The 20607-nt window shown below is 43.3% G+C and overlaps 1 protein-coding gene across 5 annotated transcripts in view; it reads right to left on the bottom strand.

Annotated features, from left to right (window-relative positions):
• phf14 (PHD finger protein 14) overlaps positions 1 to 20607 on the bottom strand; it is a 68043-nt gene that overhangs the window by 19567 nt on the left and 27869 nt on the right. For 3 of the 5 annotated variants that reach the window (XM_079367900.1, XM_079367898.1, XM_079367899.1), the window contains exons 14-16: positions 17376 to 17538; positions 10881 to 10943; positions 10432 to 10556 (exon numbers count right to left, since the gene is read on the bottom strand). In XM_079367900.1, the coding sequence (XP_079224026.1) occupies positions 10432 to 10556; positions 10881 to 10943; positions 17376 to 17538 (351 nt within the window). Of the gene's footprint in view, positions 1 to 6079; positions 8636 to 10431; positions 10557 to 10880; positions 10944 to 17375; positions 17539 to 20607 lie in introns of those variants that run through there. The other 2 variants (XM_079367902.1, XM_079367901.1) reach the window with 2 other exon arrangements.

The raw sequence follows: 20607 nt of genomic DNA, 5'->3' as shown, positions 1-20607 counted from the left end.
AGCGTCACTACCTTGTTGAGAGACTCTATTGAACGAGGTCGAATGCACGAGATGCACAAAGATCAGCTTGGAGGAAACATGTTGGTAGTATTGACGTTTAAGGGAAAGAAAGAAGAAAGGCGGGCTACGTGTTTGATGATTCTCAAAACTCATCATCTCAGCCGGAAGGTTGGGGGTTCGATCCCCATCATCCTGCTGCCACATTCTCAACAGGACACTCACGCTGAATTGTCCCCGCTGCTTCATCGGCGGCGTGTATGAATGTGTATGCGTTAACACTGAGGGTCTCACTACACAGCAGTCTCTACCATCAGTGTGTGAATGTGTCGCTGTGACCTGCACTCCGTTTACTTCACAATCCCACGGACGCACCGAGAACACACACCTGCAGCTTCACAGAGACGATCAGAGACACGAGATGTCAGCGACGAGTTGTGAGATATAACATGACCAATATGGAGGACGATCATGGTGCTCACATGGCTGTGTGGCACGTCTTGCATGAGACATTAAAAAGACGTTGAGACGTTTGTGAATCTAAAGGACAGATAAACAACAAGCCTCCGACTGAAACCTGACGAAGAATTCGTTGTGCATGAACCCCGCTGATTGCTCGTCGTTCCACCACGACTCTAACGGGTGTCACATGACCCACGTGTTTGCACAGCCTGCGCTTTCAGCCATTGTTACTCTACTCGCTTCATGAGGAAACAGACGCCCGAAACTTCTGTTTGATCCATTAAAGCCAAATAAAGCAACGACATCACGGAGCGCGAGTGTCTCTCCTGCCTCTCTGCTCCCAACGCTGCCCTTACACACTCGCCACAGCAAGGTCCTTGATGTTATCTAACCAATTTAGCCCCGCTTTAATCATTGGGAAAATTGAGCAGCCCCCCCCCCCCCCCCTCGTCCCTCGTCCCTCCTCCCTTGTACTTTGGAAGCAGACAAAATCCAATCACTCATAAGAGAGCGTATTGATTGATGTAATCTTATTGGAGGTGAGGTGTTGGAGGGGACATGATTGATTGCTTTTGTCTGCTACACGTGTTGCACTCGGGAGGCGATTCCTGTCCACTTTCATCTGGTGTTTAATCTCTGTGTGAAGTTCTCAGATCCCGTCCCACCCTCCAGGCGTCACCCCGGGGACCCGACTGCTCGCCCAGCGGTGCTGATGGCCAACCAAAGTGAGATGTTTTTTTGATCTCATCCACATCTTCAAAAGAACTGTCACATCTCTGTCCAGGTCTCATAAACAGGAACAGGAACTCCTGAAATGGTCACTAAAATAACATTTAAAATCAAAGTTTTATAAGACTGAAGATGAAACTAAATAAAAACATTCATTGTTTTGTTGAAATGCCAGGCCTCTAGACTAAGATAAGACTTATATCCTGTTATACTTTTATTCTCTGGATGGGTTTCAAATCATTCAATGGTTTAATTTATACACGATTCAGTTTGTTTTAGAAGAGTTTTATACAAAGATTGTTTGGAATTAAATATATTCATTTCACAAGCAATAACGAGCGTGGTGTTTAGTTGGTGATAAGCGAAAACAACACTCATCCAAATCCCTACTTGCTCATGTCATCAGTGTTGGCCCAACATTTTTAAATAATGGTCATAACTACCAACACAACGAAACTCCAAGACAAGACAGGAAGTCATTTACGTGACTTAGCTTCAGGTTGATAAAAGTCTTTTTTAAATCTAACGGTCCAAATTGTGATATTTTACTTTCTATGTGATGAACAGGAATAATAAGTTTTAGATGAATGGACTTGAACGTCTTTGGAGTCTTCTGAGCACTCAAAGGGCTTTAACACTGCAGGTCACGCTGATGGTCGAGGCTGCTGTGGAAAGAGACCATCAGCAGGAACTCATCCGTTCACATGCACAAGGGCATGAAGCTGCAGGAGCTGGGGATCAAACCCTCAACCTTCCTGTTAACAGACAAGTGGCTGCAGCAGTGACACAGGCTGCAACATGATACTCACTGACAAACACATCCGATCAAAGAAACTGAGTCTCAAAAAAAAAAACTCTTTTCTCTCCGGCAGCCCAAGTGACTGAAACAAGGCAGTGAATTTATCACAGGTGGGCAATGCAATTATCTGGGGAGTGGCCACGTGACGGAAATCAATATGACACAAAGCACTCAGCCATTGACTCTCATCCATGACGGAGTGAGCCGCTCTCCGCCCATTGAAAGGAGTGGATTATCAGACTTTGTGAGGCTCCTACTTTTTTGATTTACTGTCTGGTCAGTGCAACATTATAAAGGAGCCATTGTTTCACAAGAGAGGGGGAAATCATGAATAGAGAGCCGAAGTCGCACCTCGTCAGAGCAGCTGCCTTTATGAGCTCATCTGGACATTTAAAGTGGACGAAGGGACAAGAAGGGGACAGATCTCTGCAGCTGTTTCACAAGTGATGTTTCTGGTGTTCGCCAGCAGGGGGCCCCAGTGAACCACCGGGAGAGCGGGAGCCGGTTTCAGCAGCAGGTCTGTGGCCTCTCCTCTGCAGGACCAAAGTGGAGTCCTGATATCCAGCTGACCCAACAACAAAGCCTGAAGCTCAACACTTTCACTTCTTCAACGGTTTGTCAATGACGCAAAGAAATGAAACGTGTTGATATTCATTGAAGATTTAGGATCTTCACTCTTTACTGTCACTGTGCAAGAAAAACGTGGGAATATTTCATTCATTGCATTGCTTTTCTATTAAAATCAAAAGAATGACGGTCCTGTTGACCGCGTGGATTACAGATTCTACATTTTAACATTTGATCCTTCTTATGATCTTTAGGTTACGTGCCAATTTTTGCCCATAACATAGTTTTATTGTTTTTGCAAAGCCGAGAATGTTTCCCTTTAAATCAAGAAGAACGAATCTCCAACAACATCCTGATAATTAGAAAGTAAAGGATTAACACCAATTGTTTTCATATGACATTTCACAAAAGCTTCTTCCTCATTTAAACTAAAAACTGTGAAATAAAAATCACTTTAGTTTGTTTTCTTCTCTTCTTGTGATGGAGTGATTCACCATCTCAGTCATTCCTGGGGTGAATGTGTTCAACATGTGTTGTTTAATGTTGTTTAATGCTGCACTGAAACACACAGGAGCTGGCGTTACAGTTACACTACTGCAGGGTCGACAGCATCAGAATGAAATGTTGACATTACAGTCGACTGCTCATTCAAACTTACGAGGGTCTGGATCCCCTCAGATCTGTCTTATTTTTATTAAAGAAAGTTATATTTCTATGATATGTAGTAATGAAAGATAATATTACAGGTGTGGAAGAGATCTGTGTGGACTTTGATCACACGCGTTTCAGAATTCAGAAAAAAGCTACATTTGTTTTTTCCAAGAAGAACCACTTGACCCTTCTGTTACTGGTCTGCATGACGCCCCTGATACTACTAAATATAAAGATTTATATTGATACCTGTTATGAAACCACAGCAACGAAAATAGAAGTCCTTAGCACCAAAAAATAAGATAATTTTTTTTCCTGCAGGCTGTCTGAACTTTACTCTTCTGCCCTCACTCTCTGTTATTAGATTCATCACGTGTACTTTTTGCATCTTTTTGAGATCCCATAAAAAAAGTTTAAAAAACATAAAAAGTTACCAGCCGGTGAATTCGAATCACCGCGGCTCTCTTTTTGCAGCTTTAGGTTTGAAATATAACTAAAGATGTGTAGTTCATTAACTCTGAAGTACTTTACTGTACCGTCTTTAACTTCAAAAAACGGACATCCTTACATTTTAAAAAGCGTCCAATCAAAAAGTAACGACTGATCAAACAGTTTGACTCCTCACATTCATCCGTTTATATTCCAGGTCAACAATCACAGATATATATTTCATCTAATGATTGCATGTTGATTGACTTGTTTCTAATGATACTGTAATCTTCACCCTCATGTTTCAGATCCATTGATTCTGAATGAATCATAAAAGAACCATGCAGAAGCTACATGCACGGTGAGGATGAGCACCACAGGCTGCATTTGTGATGATCGATCTTCTGGTTGTTGGAGAATCAAAAAAAAAGAGACTATATTGTGTTGATCGATGAAAAAAGAGGTCTTTGTGGTTGATCTTCAGAGGAGCATGATTGAATTATTGGGTTCAGAAGCAGCACGGCTCAGTGAAGAGAGGATGAGAGTGAAGCCAGCGGGGATTGGAGCGCGCCCACACCGGGGCAGAGTCGCTGCGATAAAGAGGGAAGAAGTTGAGGAGTAATAGATTTTAGCTGCTTGGCCACTCTTCCCACACAGCCGTGGTCCCAGCTCGGGTGTTTTCTGTTTTAATAGGGCGGAGGAGAAAAAAAAAAAAAAAAAAGGTGAAGTCAGCAAAAACAAAATGCCGCCATTAAATCATCTCCCCGGATCTGGTGTCAGAGCAGTAATGGGAAACGCACTCATCATCAGAAAGGTTACTGCCTTCCAGAACCTCCCCTGCTAGCTTTTCTCTCTCTTTATCCCTCATCCCCCCCCCCCCCACCTTCCTGCATGTCCTCCTCCTCCTCATCCCCAAATCAAACCAGAAAGCAGCTGTAGCACAGCTCATCTCTGGTTTGCAGGCTCCTGTTTGCGTCCCCCGAGGAGCCCGGGGGGGTCGAGGATGAGGGATTGGGGCGGCTACAGTTCTCCACGGTGGGTTGGTTCCATTTCGCAGAGAGGTGAGCGGACCCAGAATGTCTCTGTCTGCTTTCTCACACTGTTGTTTAAATACAAGAGACTGTTTGTGTTAGTGCGGACGTACACGCCGCCGTTTGCTTTTTTATGATTTGAAGTCGGCGACAGGAAGAAGCAGCAAAACTTTAAACGTGGGAAGTGAATCATCTTCAAAAAAAACATCTGAACAAACATGAATCTGTTCATGAACGACTCGATTTCAATAAAAGTTCCAGAATTGAGTTATTCAAACATTTAGTCGACGCTTTTTCAGAGGTTCTCTCTCCTGCACCTCTTTCATTTAATTATCTTCATCTTTTGTATTATCTCGTTCTTTGTCTTTGTTGTTGTTCAACTACCTGTCACATTTCTGTACAGCGCTTTCTTTCTTTCTTTGCACAGTAAATTCACTCTTTTCTCTAAGAAGGAGCTGCAACCATCGACTGTAAACATGAATGGATGAATTCTGACGTCTGTTGGAGTCTCATCGGCAGCAGCCGCCACGATGGAAATCCTGTCTAAGCCGAACTTTCAGTCAACCTAAAAACAGGCTGAGGTGGGTTTTAAGCTTCCTCCTGTCAATCACACACCCCCCCCCCCCCCCGTACAGTGATGAAAATAACTAATTAGACCTATTTTGTGTTTTTGTTCCACACTGTAAATATATTTATTTATGCTGTAAAAACGTCTTTCTTGTCTGTCGTTTGGATGTAACTTCCTGATGTTCCTGCAGCGAGCGTCAGACGACAAACACTCGATAAACTGCAGGATTTTGCACTTCCTCATTGGCTTCATTTTTCAGGACTGGAGGTTTGTTTATCTTCAAGACTGATTTGGTACCTCGATAAGTCCATGAAGGTGCTCGTCACATTATCCCAGAGGCTAAACGACCATCTTCGTATGCTCAAATTCACCTGTAACATTTACATCCACTGTGTCATAATGGAAGTGAATGAGTCTATGTCAGTCTTTTATGTACACATGAACGTGTGAATCAAACAGAAAAAGTTGCACTCACATCATTATTTCTGAGTTTAGTCTTCTTTTCAGGGACTTGACTGTGAATGAAGCTGCTGAAACTTTGAATGATGAAATATTGACCAGCCAGTCAACAGGGTTTGACCTCTTCACGATTCAGACGTCTGAAGTCTTCAGATGTGAGTTCTGCAAGTGATTCCCTGTACCAGCGTGAGAATCTGTTCTGGACTCGGCTCGATGTGGGCTGAGGAGAAACACTTGGTGGAGTCCCTCCCCCCTCCCAACGAGAAGGCCACTTCCCAGGTGATAAATCACAGATGACAGAGGGCATTACACGCACAAACGGACCGCCGCTGCAGCACCTTTAGAACAATTAATTAGCTGGCTGACACTCATTTATCACTGCAGCAATAAGGTGAAAAAGTCAAGAGTTTATTAAAGCCCCGCTTCATTTTCAGGAGCTGCAGGCCAGAGGCTGAGACACGTTCACGTACACAAACAGCAGCGACACGTTCACATTCTTCCTTCAGAGAGGAGCACAACAACACGGCAACACGATTCAACAGAAACACTCCCTTAGCAACACGTCTGTAAACAAATGTTTGGCAAGTCAAATCAAAGGTGATAAATTAGAGTTTGACTCTGTTCACAACACAAGCTGAATGTAGGCACACACACAAAAAACAAGGTTTGGCCTCAGACATAAATACTGTACACATCATCATCATCATCATCATCATCACACTTACACAGCTACCTGGCATTCAGTTTCTACGAGTGGGTTTTGAAACGTCTGTACAGATTAAATAGTTTGAGCCATGCACTGTAGATCTGACGCGGGCTGTGAGTGACGGGGTCAGGAGTCAACTAAAACAAACCCAGGGCGAGGTCTGTTTCTCCCAGAAGCACGCACACGCAGCCCGTACGGGCGGCCGGGTGACACGCCAGGGCGCCATGTGACACGTGTCAGGAGTCCTGACGGAGCAGCAGCGGGCAGCTCTTGTTCTGACAGCTCTGACTGCGTCCCAGCGGGGACGTGGAGGCAAATGTGTCAGACGAACTGTCACTGAGCCGTACGGAGACGAGAGGAAGACTTCTGAATGCCCTAAAACGCTAAAGACTAATATCTAAGTGGTTAGTTCTGCTAACTATGCTAGTTTGTTTCTACTGACGTATGGTAAACATGACTTTACTGCAGTTGGCTTTTTAAAAACACCACACCGACTTTCCCTCCTTTATACATGAAAAACACAAAGTTCAAGTGCGTCTGCGAAGAATTCCCTCTGGAAGGACGAGGGCGACTTTAAAATCGGTAACTCGGTGCCGCTCTGATGAGAAGTCGGACATGTGTAGGTTTAAATTGAAAAAAAAGTGCAAAACGCCAGCTCGGTACCGAAACAAACAGGAAAGTAATTGATGGAAAGTTATTCACGTACAATATAAGGAAATCCCCTGGTGGTGAAGAGAGGGATGAAAGGCGAGGTATTACTTCCACAACGCTCAACACCATCTCTCACATTCAAACACAATTACATCAACAAGAACAAATAAAAGGTGCACTTGACTTCTTCCTGTCCAGTCAGTTTGATCTGCAGCTCCCTGTCTGTCTTCACAGGCTCGTTACACACAGCAGAAAGTCAAACCTCAGCAAGAGTTTGACTTTAACTTCCAGACTGATTTACTGCACACGTGTCTTCATGGGTTACACTAAACTAATAATAATAAAGATTTTACATCTCTCTTTAAGACTGCTTAAAGAGACATTTGATGCCACACAGGCAGATCTTTTTTTTTTTTTTTAAATCTTATTACAAGAAATTGAGGCGTTAATTTAGGCTTTTATATTGTTGAATAAGATTTTTTTAAAACATTTAATTTCAGGGAAAGATAGAGTCAGAAGAGAGAGAGAGAGACACAGAGAGAGAGAGAGAGACACAGAGAGAGACACAGAGAGAGAGAGAGAGAGAGAGAGAGAGAGAGAGAGAGAGAGAGAGAGAGAGAGAGAGAGAGAGAGAGAGGAAAATGGAGAGAAGGAGCTACAGGTCAGATTCAAAGCGGGGTCGTCTGCTTGGAGCGTAACTTAAGGTGTGTGCACTAACCACGAGACTCCTGACACCCGTTAAATGAGAGTTTTATATCGGTCCTGTGAATGTGGCTTAAAATAGACAGAAACACGTGCTGAGATGAGAGTATTTTGCAGTGCAGCATCCTGACAAACCTGTTTTTTTTTAAATTTCTGACTCTCCAGGTGTCTGATCATCTGTTTCTTCATTTCTCACCGTCTCGCTCGTTGTTGTTCTGTTCCAACAATAAAGTGATCAGAGACCTGGATCAGGTTTGTTTACACGCGTCAGACCCAGGAGAAGAAAGACTTCCTCTCTATCATGAGTGACCTCGACCATCTCTGATCAACAGCAGGACAGGAAGTGCATCCTCTTTTTTAAAACCATACATCCCCTAAACAAAGTAAAGACCCCCTTTTTATGGCATCTTTGAAGACATCTCCACTCGTGACATGTGGAACAGTTGCCTCCATCAATGGGCTCCATGTGAAGTATTGCTTAAAAGATGTTGAGCTTTTTTAAAAATGCTTTCGTACGTACATGCATGTTTAACATTTTAAGATGAAGGCTATTAAGTGGATGCAACTGGAGCTAGAAAAATAATCAGACCTAGAAGACGGAAGTGTGTAAAGTCCAGACTTAACCCAAGAATGTTATCTCCATACACATGTATTGGCTTCATGTTACAGATTTATAGTCCAGCTCAGTTTTTCGTTGGACAGTTGTCGGTCCACTTTGGATCAGAGGCGGTTGCGTTGCAGCGTGACGGGTCCCGTTCTTCGGTCTGACTCGAGCGGCATCCTTCAAACGCCTCAATCTGCCTCTGTCTGTCTCTCTCTAAGCCAACCGGTCGTCTGTCCCGAGTGTCTATGGGAGGTGAGGTGGCTGCCCGGGCTCTCACAACCTGTGCAATGCAAAGATAGAAAGAGTCAGGGCAGCACACCTCACACCCCCGACCAGAAACCCTCAACAAGTGTAAGCACCAACGTTTAGGCTCCAGAAGAACACAAACACACGTCTTCTATTCAACCGCTGTCTGCGTGCTTCATCCTATTCTTAAAGCAGCACTTCATTTCAGCACACGGAATATAACACGTGTGTAAAGTAAGATAAGTAGTTTCATAGTCAGCTCTAATACAGATTGTTCAAATCTATCGATTTCAGCTACAAGGACAAATGAAGAGTGATCACATATTTGGGGTGAAGGGTGAATGAATTTACATAAATTAAACTTCATCAATGTGGTAAGCATGTATTTCTTTATCGAAAAGTATTTTATTAAATGTTTCAGGAGCTGTTTTCTCGACTAAATTGAAGTAATAGCTAAGAGCCCGAGCGATTCATCGGCCGGCCGATAATATCGGCTGATAGTGATATATCAAGTAGCTATCAATATCGGCTAAATTCACCGCTGATTCACGCCGATGTTACCAGTCAAAAAGCATTTCATTGTATAACACTAGCAGTTCTCTTTCACCAGCAGAGGGCGCTGTATGGATCACAAGAGAGTCGAGTGGTGACGCACGTGCATGTGGAGTTACTGTCCAGTCGAGTGTCCATCTTGTCTTCATAATATCTTTTCCACAAGGATCAACACAATGAATGTGAACATCTAGATCTATCTCTACAGATTTCAGAGATTTAAAAAAAGATGTCGGCCGACATATATCTGGATCTGCCCCAGAAGGCCCATATCGGTCGGGCCCTAAATGAAGTTCTTTTGCTACACGCTGTCAGTGAGAGTGGACTGCACGTCACCTGGGCTCCTGTAGTTAAAGAAATGATTCCAGCTCACTTCAGCTGTATGGAGATGACAGGAGGATGGAAGACGATGGAGGAAGATGAAAGCAGTGAGAAGAGTGTGTCAACAAATAAAACATGAAGTATGAAGAGGAGAGAGAAAAGAGACAGAGATGTAAAAAAAAAAAAAAAAAAAGATAAATGCTTCCAAAACTGGAAAAAAAGGCCAAGAATATGTCAGGGACTGTATTCATACGATGTGTGTACGAACCGACAGAAGGTTGGCTCCTTTTTAAAACTGCTGGTCATTTCAGAGAGTGCAGGTTTACATGTAGTAGATGCCCATCAGTAATGCAGGTCTGTTGTTAATTAAGGCCTCCTGTCCACAGTTTAAAGTTAATGCAGAATGTCAGAAGCTGACACACGTGTTCAGACGTTTCTCTTATAATCGGTGAAATGGTTTAAGTTGGAGACGGACAGCGGTAAGTGTTTCATGAGAGACTATAAGAACCTGATGAAGGGATTCTGTTGTCATGAAAATGGAGATCATTTCAGTGCGAGACGTTGATCACATGACGACGTGCTGACAAGACGCCTGCTGTGATCCACTTTGTTTCTCACACAATTCCAATGTCAAAGAAAAAAATCTGCTTATTAGATGGCTGACACCTGAAATCCCAGGAAAGCAGCGGATAAATTGTGCTATTCATTACGCCTTAATGAACTGTGCAAATGTATGTGGCAGGTCAATATAGGCGGCCTATGGAGGAGACACCGTCAGCCCCCTCGTTCTGCAGAGCACAGGCGGCCGGAGCCTAATGAAGACTGAACTTTAATCATCAGGAGGATATGGCTGCTTCACGAGACGAACCCTCCCACACACACACACACACACTGAGCATGTTTAATAACCCCCCACCCCTCCCTCTCTGAGACACACACACACACACGTTCCCTCACCTCACAAGGTTTTCGTTGTCACCTGGTCCTTTGCAGGTTGTACACTCGGTCCTCGTGTCGTCGGCTTTGGGTGTTTTTTTCTGCATTGCAGATTGGCGTTGTCTGCGTTCCCGTGGCAGCGGTTCCTATGGAAACACAGGGCATTAGAATCAAGAGCTGTATGTATGGGCACTTGATTGTGGTTGGGATCTAAAAAGGAATAATGTGTTAAACAAAAGAGAAAAGGGCAAAACAAAGGAGCGATCGTAACTTTTAGTATTTAAAATCTGAACAGTGTGCAACATGTGACGACAGCTTTTTTTAAAATCTAATCAAAGTACTTTTTAGATTTAACAAAGACCACCTTTTTGGAAATTCCGCTTGGTACAAAATCAAAGAGTGTAACAAACCAATGTGTACTAAGGAGAGTGGGAGGAGCTACAGCGGGAGTAAAAGGGTTTGTTACAAACCTCTATTTTATCTTCTCTGTCTTCACAGATGGGGATTCTCTTCCTCTTCTGTCCTCTGGTTCTCTGTGAAACACAAAAAGTTCACTGATAAACAATACTCAAAATATGTGGTCTGAAACATGTGGACTGAAACATGTTTACTGAGACATGTAGTCTAAACCATGTGGTCTGAAACATGTGGTCTGAAGCATGTGGTCTGAAACATGTGGACTGAAATCATGTGGACTGAAACATGTGGACTGAAACATGTGGTCTGAAATCATGTGGACTGAAACATGTGGTCTGAAATCATGTGGACTGAAACATGTGGACTGAAACATGTGGTCTGAAATCATGTGGACTGAAACATGTGGACTGAAACATGTGGGCTGAAACATGTAGACTGAAACATGTGGACTGAAACATGTGGACTGAAACATGTGGACTGAAATATGTGGACTGAAACTTGGACTGAAACATGTGGTCTGAAACATGTGGACTGAAACATGTGGTCTGAAACATGTGGTCTGAAACATGTGGACTGAAACATGTGGACTGAAACATGTGGTCTGAAACATGTGGTCTGAAACATGTGGTCTGAAACATGTGGATTGAAACATGTGGTCTGAAACATGTGGACTGAAACATGTGGTCTGAAACTTGGACTGAAACATGTGGTCTGAAACATGTGGACTGAAACATGTGGTCTGAAACATGTGGTCTGAAACTTGGACTGAAACATGTGGTCTGAAACATGTGGTCTGAAACATGTGGACTGAAACATGTGATCTGAAACATGTGGTCTGAAACATGTGGTCTGAAACATGTGGTCTGAAACATGTGGTCTGAAACATGTGGTCTGAAACATGTGGTCTGAAGCATGTGGTCTGAAACATGTGGACTGAAACATGTGGTCTGAAACATGTGGACTGAAACATGTGGTCTGAAACATGTGGTCTGAAACATGTGGACTGAAGCATGTGGTCTGAAACATGTGGTCTGAAGCATGTGGACTGAAACATGTGGACTGAAACATGTTTACTGAGACATGTGGACTGAAACATGTTTACTGAGACATGTGGACTGAAACATGTGGACTGAAACATGTGGACTGAAACATGTGGACTGAAACATGTGGTCTGAAACATGTGGTCTGAAACATGTGGACTGAAGCATGTGGTCTGAAACATGTGGACTGAAACATGTGGACTGAAACATGTGGACTGAAACATGTGGTCTGAAACATGTGGTCTGAAACATGTTTACTGAGACATGTTTACTGAGACATGTGGACTGAAACATGTGGTCTGAAACATGTGGACTGAAACATGTGGTCTGAAACATGTGGACTTAAACATGTGGACTGAAACATGTGGTCTGAAACATGTGGACTGGTTTTAGACAGCTGAAGGGTCTGGTTCACGTGTCATCTGTCTTTTTTTAAAGGTCTGACCTGCAGGCCTGAAGTTTAACCACCTCCAGAACTCGTCACGTCACTGCACTAAACATGCCAAAGTCAAAGATTTAACTAAGGCAAGATGGACGCCTCCGAACGCTGGTTCACATGGCTCAAGCTGTTTGCATCAAACTTCAGAAGAGCTTTATCAAACTCTTTTTGCTGCTAGCAAACAAGCGCAGAGCTGCTGGAGAGTTTAAAAAGGGGAAGAAAAATCGACAACATATTTAAACAGATTGTGAAAACAATTCCATCTGTCGCCTTTGGCTCGCCACCACTCGCCAGATGGAGCACTTATCATTAAGAATGCTAACTGCAAGAGCGCTGCCAAGTGGCTCCTGCACACCTTAACTATTTCTCCCCCACTAAACAAAAGGGGCCGGGCGATATTTACTTATTTCTGCATTAAAGCGTGGTCTATAAGGCAGAGCCGAGCCGGCTGCAGGTCTGTCGCTGGTTCAGCTGAACGCGCTCAGACGTACAGCACAGCTAATCTCAGGCTCTGCTCAGGTGAGGAAATTAAAACTGTAGGCAGTTTATAAGTCGTCGGCAAAAATCAATCTTTTAATTAAGTACATCAGTGCATCTTTAACAAGCATGAATCATTTCACACAGGATTAGAGGAATTAACAGAGCATAGGAAGTCTTACTAACTACATGTATTAACTTCATTCTCATAATTTCTAACTGATTAACGACATATGTCCGTATGGGAGTTTTAATGGTAGAGCTGTGGTCGTAGCAGGCAGCAGTAAATCATGACTCATTAGGAGGAGCATTTTACAGCCACCTTTCACTACTTCAGCTCCCGAACCTTGAGCTCCTCCTCCAAGCATTTCTGCTTTAAGGCGTAAAACTGGCTCCCTCATTTTCACAGATTGTTTAGAATAAATCTGCTTATTAGTTTATGTATAAATTATTGATTTAAGATTAAGTTTGAATTATTTTTACTTAACATTATATTATATTACTTTTTTATTACTTAAGTGTATATTTTATGAAACATCCCCAAAGTATTTCCGCCCCTTCATACTGCTGTTACTACTTCTCCTGGGGGATAAGTGAAGTACCAAATTCGCTTTTCAATTTTGCATGAGGTGTGTTACATGTTGCACATAATTTCCACCTGCGACATGCACGCACTACGCCGTAGTTTGCCGTCACTCTTGTTTATCACTGAGTTTCCACAGCGAGCGCCGCGGGCCGTCTCGGAGCGAGCCATCACTACGCTCTGTTTCTGCAGTACGCTGCAGGCTTGAGTCACGCCGGACAGGAAGTCAAACAAGGAAACACACAGCATTTCAAAATAAAGCACAATATACGGAATGGCAAACTTTTTTTTTCTCACTTCATCAAAACAGGAAACAAATCAACATGAAATGATCTTCAGAAAGACAACGCATGTTTTCCTCGTCATTCCCGCGTGATCTCGTAGTTCTCCTGTGATGTGTGAACACCTGATCACGGCTGCACTGAAGTTCCAGAAACGGATCTCGTGGGGCAAAAGTGCGTGGGAAGAGTATGGGCGAGAGTATGTGGGAATTGGAGGTAAGAGCAAGAGGGTGTCATTATCCTTCATAAGTGCAGTGAGTTTTATGTATTTGTGACTCACCAGCCATCAGTGTTTCGCATTAACAAGAAGTAGAAGACACAAACCTTCAGCTCTGGAAATGTCTCAGTACAAGTCTACAAATCAGGCTGAATAATACGGCTTCTAAAAGGAGCCATTGCTGGCGTTGTGGTTAAATTAAATCTGACCTGTGGCTCCTCTCCCACATGTCTCTGTCTCCCTGATTTCAGACTCTATCCACAGTCCTATCTCTAAAATAAAGGCAGAAAAAGCCCAAAAATAAACCTGCAACAAAAAAAGGTGGATTGAACTATCATCTAGTCCACTGATGTTAAAGTAAGAGTGCGTACAGGTTCGTACCAACATCAGCTGCAGAGATGAGGGTATAAAAACGAGTCCATGACGGAGTTCGATAAAACCGTGGTTGGCTTCTTTTACACGCCACGTGTTGAAGAATACCGTAAATTCCGTACTATTGAGCGCACCTGGATATAAGCCGCACCGGCTAAAAATAAGTAAATAAATGTATTTGTACATATATAAGCCGCACTTGATTATAAGCCGCAGGTGTCCATGCTATAACAAGAGCTATTTACACAGACGTAGGCTACCGGTAACATCCGCAAATACTGTAGCGTCCGTACGGACGTTAAAGGACGACGAGAGCGTTCAAATAATAACTTTTACTTAACCCGATCACTGTCGGCCGTGACCACGCCGTTTACAGCAGAGAGCAACACATAACTTGCCGTAACAATCCAACTCTCTCTCCCAGCGTTCTCTCATACAGCCACTCAACACGTTCTCGCTGGTGCATTCACTGACTCTCCACATAATCGGAATTATGAACACATTATCAACTACTGACTTTACAACATGAACCGTTACAATACGAAGCCTAGCCGACGGTGTCTGTAACACGGCTGATGAAAAAGATGACCGTAATATATTTCACAAGAAAAAGTCCATCCATTCACTGCCTCAGAATGACTTCATTACTCACTTCCTCAGTCTCTGTTGTCGCTGTCAGTGTCATCTTAACGTGCAGCAGCTCTGTTAGCTTCTTTGACAGCCAGGTCGATCGCCTTTAACTTGAAAGCTGCATCATATGTATTTCTCCGTGTGTTTTCCATCATGAGGGTGCGTGCATGAAGCGCAAAATGACTGATATTAAGATCCGACGTGACGAAGTCAAATGTTTTTGCGGCAGAAGCTCATTGTCCCCCATAAAAAATCCATGCATTAGCCGCACCGGAGTAGAAGCCGCAGTGCTCGAAGTGTGAGAAAAAAGTAGCGGCTTATAGTCCGGAATTTACGGTAAATGTGTGTTAATGATTCGTCCTCGCATGAAGCGTGGTGAGTGTTTGAGATGTTCTGTCGTGTTAAAACCACGCAGCATTAATTTTACAGCTGTGACGTTGCGTACATACCACAAAAAATATTCAGCTCACAGGTTGACTGGGAACGATTTTCTCCAGCGGGCACGACAGACCATGAATAACAGCCACAAGACTCTCAACTTCATCAAGGTGGCACCGGGCCATGACAGCCCTTTTGGCCAATTGTAAATGTGTGTATTTTGCACACACACACACACACACACACACACACACACACACACACACACATTGCGCACAGTGCAGCCTCAGAGGCCAGCAGGAGGTCGATTAGCCAGTTCTGATAAATTGAAACATGGCTTTAGAGAAGTGCCAGTGCCTGGGTGCCCTGGTAAAAGCATTAAAAATGCAAAGCAGAGCCCTTTTAGCGTCTGCCATTGCGCGCCTTGCATTTGAAGATAAATGCTGCAGTGAAGTGCCTCGCCCGAGTGGCTGTGGCTGCGAGAAAAATCAGAAAGCTGCTTAATCCCCGAGAGCTCCAGCAGGGTCCTCGGCACATGTCTGGGCCCTAGGTTTCCAAACCTGAACAGAAAAACACATTAACCCAGACCGCCACTGTGCTCCAACACTCCACTGTTTCCCCTCTAAGACAGATGGAGTGCAGAGAGTGAGAGAAGTGGCTCAGACACCACTCCTCCGTTTCTTTGTTCATTCCTCTGTTTGTAACACAGGCTGCAGTCACAAGTGGCTCCACGGGAATTCACTCGGACGAGAGCATCCACGGTCACGAGAGGAAAGTTCCTTCAAGTCCCAGGTGAGTGGCACTGGGTCACAGATTGACAGTGGGGGGAAAAAAATGGCAAACAGGAAGTGAAAGACAAGCCCAGCCCCCCCCTCCCCTCCATCCTCTCCTCTCCTCCCCCCCAATCCTCAGCACGGAGCCGTCAGATATCAATCTGGAGTGTTTCTTGAGGGAGCGGGGAGGCAGCTCTGTATCTCAGGATCAGAGCATGGTCGGAGCAGATAAGCAGGATCCAGTGAGGGGTTGTGTTCCTCCTCACAGCTGACACAAAATGTTTCTCTACAGGCTGACACAGTCCACAGACCGTCGCTCTGCTGTGCTTAGGAACAAAGTTCTCGGGATTTATGGCGATGTTGACGAAAAATGGCCTGAGTGTCTTTTGAAACTTAAGTTCTTTTAAAATGATACCTAAAGAATTCACTTCTATTTCATATTGATTATCGTATATCGTAAATTGATTCTGCCATTTTTTTTTACAACTGTTTTTTGGTGTGAAATATGCTGTAATGGCTGCAAATCAATGATTCAAAGTAAAGTTGTTTTTGTCTTGTTTGTTTTTGACGTGTGTGTGAAGTGTGTTGTTGTAAATCCACTCTGATCCTCTCTTTGATCATGTCTATAAACCCCTCTATTTCAGCCCTGCTCAGAACAGGCTGTTTCTGTGTCTGTAGCTTTAAATATGTAAATGAGCTGTGTCTGACCACGCCCCCTCTCTGGAAGGGCTCGGGTGTACTCGGTGCTTTCTGGCTCCATGTCCTATTGTTTACGGTGAGAAGGCAGACTCAGAGGGCAGAACAAACACCTAGCTGTGGGAGTGTCACCCACCTGGGGGAGGGGCTACTGCCCTTTGTGATGTCATAAAGGGAAAATCTCCAAACGGCCTGTTTGAGCACACATTTTCTGAAAAGAGCAGCAGGCAGAAGACGGAAAAGATGGACTTTTCTCACCATGTCGCAGAACATGTGACCTTTAAGACCTCAGGAGTCGCTCCATGCAGGCAATAGGAAATAGTGCTGGGTAAACACACTTCAGGATGAGAGTCCCCTCGGAGAGGATTCGTCCCCTCCTTCTAGATTGAACTATTTGTGCTCGGGGGAACAAACTATCACCTTGTATGACTTTCTGAAAGCTTGAAGAGAGCATCAGACTAATGAGAACTCAAGTTAATTATTTGTAATCAATACAGATCAATCAATTAGCTGACACTGACATCAATTACACTCTAATGAGAGTGAAGGACGATTTCAGCGTTCGCACTTTTCATTATTTTCAGCCCTAAAAAAAAAAAAAAAAAAAAAGCTTGATATCTCTGCTGGTAATAAAAAGAGATTTTCAGTGTGTTGATACACACCGTGCCCCTCACTTGATGTTTCTTGGGCTCTGGCGACATCTCCTGTGGGATGAATTTGATCGGTCCCTTGATCTGCCTCCTGGATCTTTTGGTGCCGTCGGGTAGTGTCTCCATGGCAATATCAGCTTCATCGCTGCTGGCCTGGTCACACTCGGAGCATTGCCTGAAGAGAGGGAAGAGAGCTCATTTCACTGAACCGAACTGATTTAACCATCAAAGGTCCAAATCTTTAGTCTTTAAACACGGTGTTCTTGAAGACCTTCCCTCGTCATTTCAGCACTATTGATTCAACCAGGTTGTCAATTTTAATTAAGCGGCTGTATAAAACATACATGTCGTCTCCGTGACGTCCCCTGTTTGTTACTGAAGGGTAACTTAGAGGCCTATCAACAGGGGGCGCCAGGAGGAGCTGAGGCAGCCTGACTAAAAGCCACAATGCGCCCGTCTGCTGGTTAGTCAGATCAGCCACGCCCCTAATTATGATGAACACTTACTCTTCATAAAATCAAAACGGATGAGTTATAAAAAAATTTTACCTCCCCCCGTACGGTATGTGCAGAAAAAAAGGAATGCGTTTAGAGACTCACTTTGTTTATTTTCTTAAATTCACATTTTTTGTTGGCGGTTTGTCATTTCTGGGATTTTTGCAGGCAGCCTCAAGTGGACACTCAAGGAACTGCAGGTTGCTGCATTTCTACATTGGGTTCATTTTAGAGCTGAAACGATTCCTCGAACAAACTCAAATAATTCGATTACAAAAATTCATTGAGGAATTTTTGCTGCCTCGAGGCTTCGTTAAGTTTTTTTTTGCGTCATCAAAACTTTGGTATGAGTATAAAACACGTTTAATGTAGCTGCAGCTACTTGCTCCTCTCTCTTACACACAGACACTTCTGCGCTAACACACACACGCGAGCGCGGCGTGCCACTTTTAGCTTTTAGTCAGCACACAGTTGATCCGTGATCCATATGACCCAGTCGGGATCACGTGATCCGGTCAAACGGTCGGCTTTTCTCCGTTCACTCTCTCCGTGTCTGCAGCTAACATAACGATAGCAGCGTCCTCTCACAGTCTCTGTCATAGACGTACGTCTATGGTCTCTGTAGTCTGTGAGCGTCTTCAAAGCTAAATCAAGACAGAACTTGTTTGTGGAATAATAATTTAGCAAATATATATTTAAAGTTTCTCAATTTCCTGATCTGACATAATGATTGATTCTGTGATTGATTCAACACACCATAATGCTTTCTCAATTAAATGTACTGTAACAGATGTGTAGGCTACACAAAACACTATTTGCTATTTCAGCCATTAAAACGTGTTTGGCCTGTATTTTTAATTGATCTGCTGCCTTGACCAGTGAATCAGAAAGTGAATTTGGGACCCTGTCAGTAATATGGTGAGCATCATCAGCAGCTGTAGAGCAGAGGTGGTTGGCTGTAACAAGCAGGCGTTTCCATGGTAATTGCAAAGAAGCAGGTTTGTAGGGACGACCCAAGACGAGTTAAGCCCTAATTAAGCAAAAGTATGATTTATTAGATTACTCGATTAATCGACGGGATATTCGATAGACTACTCGATTACTAAAATATTCGATAGCTGCAGCTCTAGTTCATTTTTCACAGTGAAGGTTGCTGCTTGCTTTAAAAGATTTAAATCCCTGGTTCAGCATGTGGAGTTTTCACAACTATAAAGTGGTTTCCAACAAAACTAGCAAACTTGAAGAAGAAGAACGTGTGTCTCACACAGCTCAGTCAAGATGATTTTGATCTTTGAGCACTAAAAACTAACTTTCTTTGAGACTCAGTGCAGGAGCCAAAACCTTTGTTTTTATTGATCCTAAGAAACCCAACACAACACGGTGAATTTGTATTCGAGTGATATTCCAACACTGGGTGGAGTCTTGACTTGTGCTTGTGCATAAAGCCAAGGCTGCAGGTAATTGGATCCAGGTGTGAGTTATGAAGCATGTTCGTTTTTTAACCTTGTCGGGATGGCTTGAATGTAACAGCTTGTTTTATGATGTATTGGACAGAACGAGACATTTAAGTGCATTATTGAATCCCGATCGTAAATGAAAGTAAACAGACTGAAGACTCCAGTGGAAACAGACTTTAGTTTGTTGCAACGCTAGGAGCATGCGTCCATATTATTGGTTTTTTTTTCCACAACTCACATTTAACATTTCAGAGGTGACTGTTTTGTTTTCAAATCAACACACTAAGTTTGACCAAAGATGTTATTTCAGGTCTTCCTGGATTTCTTTCTTGAAACGGATTAAAAAGAACAGAATGAAAACATGAGACTTCTGGAAACCTTGTTGCTTTATCGAGGCCTAAACCTCAAAACCTCAGAAGAGCATGTGGACAAACCAACAAGATAACAATGAAATGTAGTGTAACCAGTGAAAGTCAGTCCTGGGAGTTGGTGCTGCTATAAAACAAATTCCCCATTTTTCTACCTCAGCCCTCGACACCTCTGTGTCTTTTTCTATTTGCAGAGCTCTGATGTGAGTTATGACTTTGCAACAACGCGCTTTATTTATACAGTTTCTAATTTTGACTCGATCAAACAGAGCAGCTTAAAGCTAAAACAAACAAACGTTAAATAAATGACTTCCATCAGAAACGGAGACGAACACAAACACGACCGGCTCGCTAACAGCGGCCATGTTTCTTCATTTCTTTTAAATAAAAAACAAAACAAAAAAACAAACGCAACATGCTCTCTGATCTTCCCATCAAACAGTGGAAGAAATAAAAGTTCAGCATGTGACAGAGTATCTTATGACTATCATATGTGATAAAACAGAGGCACTAAATCTTTCCTCCTGATAGATCCAAAGTGTCGAAGTAGAGAGAAGCGACTGTGACATTTCCACCGTCCCTACATCCATCATCTGATAATCCTCCTGCCACCGAGCGGCCTCAAATGTCACGACCAATACGAATAAACAAACTCCCAGCTCGGAAAGAATGAATATGAAAAGCAATCGCTCTCCATCAAACATAAAAAAAGATCTTTTTACGAGTTCACCGTAAACTATGATCGTCAAAGTTCTCATTTCTTGATGCGAGTTTTCGTCCAATCACGTCGCTCTGCCCTTTAACCTGGGAGTGTTTGGAGCCTGTTGTCTATTTTGGACGTTAGTTAAAAGTGACATGTTTTTACTGCACCTACAAAGTCTTTGTTATTGATGCGTGTGTAACCAGATGAAAGATGTGTATTCCA

The sequence above is a fragment of the Symphodus melops genome (assembly GCF_947650265.1).
Source record: "Symphodus melops genome assembly, chromosome: 18".
Lineage (NCBI taxonomy): Eukaryota > Metazoa > Chordata > Actinopteri > Labriformes > Labridae > Symphodus > Symphodus melops.
The sequence above is the reverse complement of the archived record's forward strand: the minus strand, read 5'-3'. Positions and strand labels throughout refer to the sequence as shown.